The sequence below is a fragment of the Eimeria mitis genome, genomic scaffold, assembly GCF_000499745.2.
Source record: "Eimeria mitis Houghton genomic scaffold, Emh_scaff1986, whole genome shotgun sequence".
Classification (NCBI taxonomy): domain Eukaryota; phylum Apicomplexa; class Conoidasida; order Eucoccidiorida; family Eimeriidae; genus Eimeria; species Eimeria mitis.
The window spans coordinates 1-9,071 of record NW_024015105.1 but is presented as its reverse complement, the minus strand read 5'-3'; the positions used below and the strand labels follow the sequence as shown (position 1 = coordinate 9,071).

Below are 9,071 nucleotides of genomic sequence, written 5' to 3'. Positions count from 1 at the left end.
GGAATCTGCACGAGGTGTGCGATGAGTTGGACTTGAACAAGGACCTCGAAATTTTCTTGATGTTCTCTTCTGTCACAGCCATCCTGGGTAACTTTGGGCAGGCCAACTATGCGGCGGCCAACTCCTGCCTTGACTCCTTTGCATCGTGGCGCCGATCCATAGGATTGTGTGGACAGAGTATCCAGTGGGGTCCATGGGTAGAACAAGGTATGGCGGCTGGGCTTAAACCCCTCTTGGAGAAAGCAGGTATGAGGGGAATCACTGACGACCTCGGCATCAGGGTCCTCCAGGACGTGATGCGAAGTGGTGATCGTTACGGGGTTTTGATGTGCCAGTCCTTCAGATGGCGTAACTTCCTCATGAGGTGAGTCCGCCTTGTAGTATTCCTGCTTATGAGTGTGGGCTGTAGTGGGTGGACTACTCAGCTATTTGGTCCTTACATTTGTTTTGTGCTGCCGTCCTCAGGTACGACAGGGTGCCCGCGTTGCTCAAAAACGCCACTCGTGACTTCCAGGTGACTCCCACTTCGCTTCCGATTTTAAGTTCAATGAATTCTCAGGATAGGCATGCATTCGTCGAGAAGAAGGTGATCGAACTTGTCATGACTTCTCTGGGGCTAACTACGCCTCCGGCGATGGATCAGCCTCTGCAGGAATTGGGTATCGACTCTATTGGAGCGGTGGAACTTCGAAATTCTCTGTCGAGCACTCTCGGGATCAAACTTCCAGCCACTGCTATGTTTGACTACCCAACTGTGGGAGCGATGATCGGCTACGTCAACAAAACCATAGCTGAGCAGTTTTCAGGCCATCATCCCGCTGGATTGTCCAGCGGCTTTGGAAAGGTGTCAAAAACAGAAAGGAGAGTGGGCACAATTGCAATTGTTGGAGCGGCGTGCCACATGCCAGGTGGTTCGACGACTACAGCGCGTTTTTGGGAAATGCTGCAGTCAGGAACTGACTGCATGAATGAAATTCCACTTGATAGGTGGAACATGTTTGCCTTTTACAATCGTGATCCTGACCATCCAGACACGACCTATGCAAAGCTTGGTGCTATGGTTGAGCAGCCTTTCCACTTCGACAATTCGCTATTTAACATTAGCAATATTGAAGCGCAAGTGATGGATCCTCAGCAGCGTCTCATGATGGAAGTTGCGTATGATGCTGTTTGGTCTGCTGGCTTCGAGAAGACGGACTTGGTTGACCAGGAAATTGGTTGCTTTGTCGGTTGCTGTAACTCCGATTGGCACATGCTTGAACTCCCGTCTGGCTCCTTCACAGGTGTGTCATGTAGAGCTCCAGCCTCTGAAAAGAGGAACGGTAATAGCACCTAGCCGGACCTCACAGCGCCTAGCCATGCAGCCTCCGTTATTGTCCGCAAAGTGGGGACCCCTCTACACTTGGTAGTTCCAGGCAGGTAAGTCCATTAATTTGTCAACAGAGTGCTTGTTCTTGGCCCGAACAGGAACTGGTGGAGCACCTTCAATAATCTCGAACAGAGTTTCTTACGTCTTTGGCCTGAAGGGACCCTCACTAACAGTTGACACAGCGTGCTCTTCGTCCCTCGTGGCCCTGGACAGCGCTGCTACGAAAATCTCTGAAGGCTGCTGCACAGGCGCTCTGGTTGGAGGCGTCAACATAATGTTGTCTCCCAACTTATTCATTTGCTTTGCTAAGGCCCGTATGATTTCTCCAGACTGTCGTTGCCGCTCATTCGACCAGAGAGCAAATGGCTATGCACGAGGTGAGGGCGTTGGCATGGTCTTCTTGCGCCCTCTCGAAGACGCCTTGAAGGATGGAAACCCAGTGTTTGCAACCCTCAGAGGTTCAGCTGTGAACCATGGAGGGAGAAGTGCAAGTCTTACTGCGCCTAGCGGACCTGCCCAGCAAGCTGTCATACTCGCATGCCTGGGACAAGCAGGGGTTCAGCCCCACGAAGTGACAATCCTGGAGGCCCACGGAACAGGTCAGGAACCAAGGCTTTCACACTCAAATGTGCCTTTTAAAGGCTTGCCCGTCTGCGCAGATATGCGGAACGTAGGGGGGAAATAATTTTTCTAACAGCGACAGTTACATTCCGTGTGCGACTTTGTTTAGGCACCCCTCTTGGAGATCCAATAGAGATGGGCGCCGTCCGTGCAGTCTACGGGATGGGAAGGACTGCTGAAACACCGCTGTTTATTGGAGCCCTCAAGAGCAATATTGGGCACTTGGAGGGTGCTGCAGGCATAGCAGGTCTGATAAAGCTTATGCTGTGCCTTCGGCACCGCGAGATCCCTCAAAATCTTCACTTTGAGAAGATCAATTCATATATTGAGCTAGATGACATGCCGGTGGTTTTCCCCAAGTCGTCGATGGGTCTCACGGGAAGCACAAAGCTGCTTGGCGCTGTGAGCTCTTTCGGCTTCGGCGGTGCAAATGCTCACGCAGTGCTTGAGGAGTATGTTCAGCTGGAGACGACTGCAAGGCGGAGAGAGCCCATCGGGTGGTGCCGCAAAAGCTTCAATACTCGCCAGGTTCTGCACCCTCATGTCGCTCGGGTTCAAGAAACGGATGGCGGTGACATCGTCTACGAAGGAGAAGTCAGGAGGGAACACTACGAAATCATGGCACAACATAAACTTCATGAACGCCCTGTGATGCCGGGAGCCTTGTACTTGGAAACTATGGCTGCCGCTGTCAGCTGCAAGCGCTCCAAACCGTCAGGTTGCATCTGCCCAGTTGAGGTAGACCACTCTAAGATCGTAGTGCTGGAGGAGGTAGAATTCCAGCGTCCTATGCTCCTGGAAAAGCCAGTCACAGACGGCTTGCATGACACGCAGCGGCTCTTCGTTAATGTAGCCCCAGGAGGCCAAGTAACTCTTTCAAGCTCTAGAGGGGAAGACGATGAAACATTTGTCCATGTGTCGTGCCGTTATATCAAAGAAGAGCAACAAGAGAGAGAAACAAGTTCACCTGAGGAGCTACTAAAAATTTTTGAAACGGACAAAAACCGCCAGGCTGTGGATGTGGAACAAATGTATCAACGTATTAAAGACAATGGGCTAGTCCTCGGTCCGAAATTCCGCGTAGTCAAGGCCATCGAGTGTGGGCCTTCGAGTGCAAAATTGCGCCTCGAGTTACCCGGCCCCATTACCACGGGTGAAACTGGCTACCGTCTCCATCCTTGTGTTCTTGATGGGACTTTCCAGACAGTGGGAGCATTGGTGATGTCTCATGACCTTGCAGTGGCAAAGAGGGATTCGCTCCAGCCTCGTCCTTTCCGGCTTATGATTCCCTTCATGGTCCAGCGAGTAGCCATGGGATCTATGAACGGTGTGCATAAAGCTCTCCTTGCTCATGTCGCTCTTGTGAAGCGTGACGCCAGTCAAGCTGTGATGGACATTGAAATTATGACTGAAGAGGGAGAATGGATTGCTACTATTACCCGCTTGACAATGAGGGCGGTGGACCCCGTCCCAGCAGCTGAAGTTCCTCGGGAGTTGCTATGGCGGTCACAGTGGCAGAAATTTAGAACGCTCCCCGATATTCCAGAGGATGCCAGATTTGAGGTTTTCTTGATTGACTTCCGGGAGAAAAAAGACGGAACCTTCACTCACCTTGAAGAGATCATGAAACCCTGTAAATGCACCCTTGTGAGCAGTCCGAGTGTGGAAGAACTTATGCCAATGCTCGTCAACGCACGGGAGGGTTCTAAGGAGCTTCCCAAGCTGGTTGTAGTTGCGGCAACTACGGATGCAGCAAGTGATACTTCCGTTGTCGTTGGTCTTACAGTCCTCTGTAGGGCAGCCCGTCGGGCCATAATGACTGACAAGGCGGCTGTGCTTAGACCCATTTGGGTCGTAACCAGGGGCCTGTTCACCACAGAAGGACCCCGCGGAGGCTGTTCCCAAGCAGGAGTTTGGGGGTTTGCACGCGCTGTGCGCTTAGAAACGGCAGCGCAATTGGGTCGGCTGATCCCACTCGGATGCGTGGATATCGCCGACACAGCCAGTTTACCTCAGACCTTGCACGCATTAGCTACACTTCAAGAAACGCAACCGTACGAGCCGGAGCTGATTGTGTGCACAAAACTTGCTCAAGGAATGGCTGAAGAGGATGCACCCCTTGACAACGGGAGTGAAACACAAGCAGAGCCACAACCCGAAGAGCCCTCTATTTTTGTTCACCGGCTTGCAAAGTGGAAGAAGGGAGTTCGAGGACCTGTTGAACTTCATCTCCCTGACAGAGGAGCTATAGCTAGCCTTGTTCTTCGCGCACAAGCAGTCAGCCACAGGCGACAACCGAAAGGAAACATGGTCGAGGTCAGAGTGCGTGCCATTGGACTGAATTTCCGCGATGTCCTCAACGTAATGGGACTTTACCCTGGGGATCCAGGTCCACCAGGATCTGACTGCGCAGGGACAGTTGTCGCAGTGGGTCCAGAGGTAAAGCGCTTGAAACTCGGTGACACCGTATTCGGCATTGTCCCTGGATGCCTAAGGACTTTTGCAGTGACGAGCGAAGATTTACTGTGGAAGCTGCCCGAAGGCTTGTCCTTTGCTGAAGGTGCTACACTTCCAGTTGTGGCAACAACTGTTCAGCATGCACTCGGAGACCTTGCCAGAGTCAAGGCAGGCGACAAGGTTCTGATTCATGCCGTTTCGGGAGGAGTCGGCCTCGTGGCCATACAGCACTGCAAGCGGGTCGGGGCCATTGTCTATGGGACATGCGGAAGTGAAGCTAAGACCAAGTATGTGAAAGATCTGGGTGTGCAGTTCGTGACGTCCAGCCGAAAACCCGACATCTTTGTCAAAGATATGCAGAAATATCTGGGAAAGAATGGTAAAGTTGACGTAGTCCTAAATTCTTTACTCGACCCCTTTATATCGGCTTCACTTTCGTTCCTATCAGAAAACGGTATTTTTATTGAGCTGGGAAAAAGAGGTATTTGGACTCATGAACAAATGAAAGCGGCACGGCCCGATGTCCAATACGAGACTGTCGCTGTGGATCTTATGATTGAAGACAATCCCCGCTGGTTTGCGCTTCAACTGCAACGTATGACTCAACGACTGGAATCCGGAGACCTAAGTCCTATTCCAGCAACGGTTTTCGACATGACCGACCAGCAAGAAGGTGTTGGCGCGTTCCGTTTCCTTCAAAAGGCACAGCATGTCGGCAAGGTGGTCCTCACGGTCCCCAGTGCTCTTTCGCCAAAGCTACATTCGGCCCTTTTGCAAAAATCCTATGTAATCACAGGTGGCCATGGAGCCCTTGGACTCGTCGTGTGCAAGATGCTTGTGGAGGAAGGTGCACGCCACATTGCACTACTTTCGCGTTCTGGGGAGCCGTCAGCGGAGCTCAAGGACGGCGAGATTTGGCAATACCTGTTGAGCACACCACCTAACATCCATATCAAGAACATAAAGTGCAACATAAGCAAGAAGGACGACGTTCTAAGAGCNGGTTTACGGTCCGAAGGTGGTGGGTGCTTGGAATCTGCACGAGGTGTGCGACGAGTTGGACTTGAACAAGAAACTTGAAGTTTTCTTGATGTTCTCTTCAGTTGCTGCCCTTTTGGGAAACTTCGGGCAGGCGAACTATGCCGCAGCCAATGCCTGTCTCGACTCACTCGCTGCATGGCGACGGTCTATAGGACTGTGTGGACAGAGCATCCAGTGGGGACCATGGATCGAGCAGGGAATGGCAGCTGGGTTGAGGCAGGAGGTGGAAAAGCTTGGGCTGCGCGGAATTACTAACGATATCGGCGTGCGTGTCCTTGTTGACTGCCTACGTGGAGGCAACATGCCGGTACCAGTGCTCTGCCAAGCGTTTAGATGGAAGAAATACAGTGAACAGTTCGATACGATGCCGCGCTTCTTCGAATACGTGGAGCTGGACGTCACAACGCCAGCAGCACTCCGTCAACTGTACAGTTCAATGACCCCGGAGCAGCTGAAGGAGCATGTTACGAAGGTAGTTATTGACACCGCTAGGCAGGTCCTGGGGGCCGCAGAAGTTCCTCCGCTTGATTCCCCTCTGCAGGAGTTGGGTATCGACTCTTTGGGTGCAGTAGAGCTACGCAACGGGCTTGCCCAAAGACTGGGAGTCAAGCTCTCGGCAACGACCCTCTTCGACTACCCTACTATAGGGGCAATAATCAACTACATTCAAAACCAAATATCTGGAAGTATTTCTCCAGGAGCAACAGATATCTCGACATCTGCAGTCTCTGCCTTAGGGCACATTCAGGGACTCGCTATCATAGGCGCATCTTGCAGACTTCCAGGAAACAGCGATAATCCTGAGTTATTGTGGGAGATGCTCATAAGGTATGAAAGCACTGGTTCAGTACACAGGCGCGCGAGCAACTATGGGAGCCTAGCACTTATATTTCCAGCGAACACCTAGCTATCGCGTTGCTTGGGACACTGCGCTTGATTTCCTAGTTTGGTTTGCTTGCAGGGCAAAGGACTGCGTCTCCGAGATTCCGTTGACTCGATTCGATGTAGATCTATTCTATGACGCGGAAATAGATGCGAAGGGGAAGATGTATGTCCGCAAGGCGGCGTTTATGGATAACGCCGAAATGTTTGACAACGCATTTTTCAACCTTTCTGCAGCGGAGGTTAACTACATGGACCCCCAGCAGCGCATGGCGCTGGAAGTGGCATACGATGCATTTTATTCAGCAGGTTACTCTCGCGAAACACTTGTGGGAAAGTCATTCGGCGTATGGATTGGTTGTTGCAACTCGGACTGGCACTTTCTGGAGCAGCAGTCGGATCCTTTTAAAAGCAGCAGTTATTCAGGGCCTGGCGGGTCTGGCTGTCTGGTTTCAAACCGCGTCTCTTACGTGTTCGGGATCAACGGACCTAGCATGACGATTGACACTGCGTGCTCCTCTTCACTGGTGGCAATGGATTCCGCATTTCAAGGAATCCGGCTCGGCTACTGCAGTGGGGCATTGGTGGCTGGAATCAACTTGATGCTCTCCCCACAGCTATTCCTTGCATTCTGCAAGGCACGCATGCTCTCACCAGAGTGCCGTTGTGCTACATTTGATGCAGCCGCTAATGGTTATGTACGTGGAGAAGGTGCAGGAGCAGTGGTTCTTAGACCACTACAGGACGCTGAGGCCCAAGGACAAAACGTGTTAGCTGTGCTGAAAGGAACAGCTGTTAGTCACAATGGCCGTAGCGCTAGTCTGACGGCGCCGTATGGCCCTATGCAGCAGGAATGCATGAAACTTGCCCTTCGGCACGCAAACGTGAACCCAAAAGACGTTCGGTATATCGAGTCCCACGGTACAGGAACTTCTCTTGGAGACCCAATTGAGATGGGCGCTATCCGTGCCGTTTACGGAATAAATAGAAATGACAGCAATCCTCTGATAGTTGGCGCCCTCAAGTCTTATATTGGGCACTTGGAAGGTGGCGCCGGAATTGCAAATGTCTTGAAGGTTCTAGTCTGTCTTGCAAACCGTGCCGTACCTCCAAACCTGCATTACTCGACCCCAAATCCTTTCATGGATATCGAAGGATTTCCGCTCCTGTTACCGAATTCTGTTGTGCCGCTGGAGCCTGCGGTTAACAAGGCAAAAGTGCTTGCAGGGACTAGCTCTTTCGGTTTTGGAGGAGCAAATGCTCATGTCGTGCTCGAAGAATACATTAGAAAAGTGGGGAAGGCCGCCGTCACCCAGGGTGTGGGAAAGCGGAAAGTTGCATTTTTCTTCACAGGACAGGGCAGTCAGTATGAGAACATGGGAAAGGAACTGTATGAAAATGAGCCTGTTTTCCGGGAGGCGCTGGATGAATGCAATAGTATTCTAAAGGGAATGCTTCCAGTGCCGTTGATAGAGGCAATGTATCCAACGAAACAAACGCCCCGGGGCTCATCACTTCTGGAGCAAGCCATCTACGCTCAAACTGCAATATTTGCAGTGGAATATTCCCTTCTCTGCCTTGCAAGGAGCAAGGGTCTCGAGCCGGATGTTGTCTTGGGCCACAGCATCGGAGAGTATGCTGCAGCTGTTGCAGCGGGAATTATGGATTTGGAAGACGCCCTTCATCTAATGGTAGAGAGAGGGCGGATAATGCAGGAAATCGATCCTCGGGGAGGCGTTATGGTCGCATGTCGGTGCACACAAGAAGATGCACAGAAGGCAATTGAAAGTCTTGGCGAATCAGCAAAGACTGCGGAAGTGTCCGTCATCAATGGGCCTAGGAGCATTGTGCTAGCTGGTGAAGAGTCGCACGTTATGAAAGTCATTGATAAGCTAGGCCTTGGTGAACGGTATAAGAGACTCAATACTACGCATGCCTTCCACAGCAGCTTGGTTGCTGACGCAGTCAAGCCATTCAGCCAGGCACTTGTCGGCGTTAAGCTTAGAAAGCCAGCGATTACATTCGTTTCAACAGCATTGGGCACTAAAGTGACNCACTTGTCGGCGTTAAGCTTAGAAAGCCAGCGATTACATTCGTTTCAACAGCATTGGGCACTAAAGTGACAGATGAAGTGTGTACAATTGACTATTGGGCCCTACAAATTACGCGCTCCGTAAAATATACGCAAGGCCTCCGAGAAGTGGTGGGATCAGAAGTTTCAATAATTGTAGAGGTAGGCCCCATGCCAACTCTCATTACCATGGCTCAACAGTCCTTGAAGGCGTCTGAAGTTCTTTGCGTTTCGCTTCTTGATCCGAAGACTCCAGATATGCAACAGGTGTCCAATAGCGTCAACGCACTCTTATCGAAGGAAGAACGTCGCCATGAATGGAAACGGCAAGCATTCCCATGGTTCAAGCTCTCGACGCCTCTGGTCGCGAGTGTGCAAAGCGAAAGCGCCACTCAAGCCACCGCAACCACCATCTTGGATGCCCATGTGTTAGATCTCTTGCGAGATCACGTTGTCAGCCAAACTCCCATTATGCCGGGTGCGGGATTCTTGGAAATCATGAGCAGCGCAGCATTTATGCACTATGACGGCAAGATTCCAAGCACAGCGACAGTGCTTACGGACGTGGAATTCGATCGTCCAATGATGCTAGTTGATCCAGAGAGTGCGCAAAAAGGGCACGAGCCGAGC

At 51.5% G+C, this 9,071-nt stretch overlaps 1 protein-coding gene across 1 annotated transcript; it reads left to right on the top strand.

Moving 5' to 3' along the window:
* Positions 1–209: 209 nt before the first annotated feature.
* Positions 210–8,493, top strand: EMH_0046900 (PKSN polyketide synthase for alternapyrone biosynthesis protein, related; the record flags this gene model as incomplete). The annotated part of the gene is given in 8 exon segments (XM_038022387.1): positions 210–364; positions 466–1,283; positions 1,468–1,968; positions 2,100–5,448; positions 5,452–5,492; positions 5,551–6,316; positions 6,450–8,423; positions 8,427–8,493. Coding segments are annotated over 8 exon segments (7,671 nt in total).
* Between the last annotated feature and the right edge of the window lie 578 nt (positions 8,494–9,071).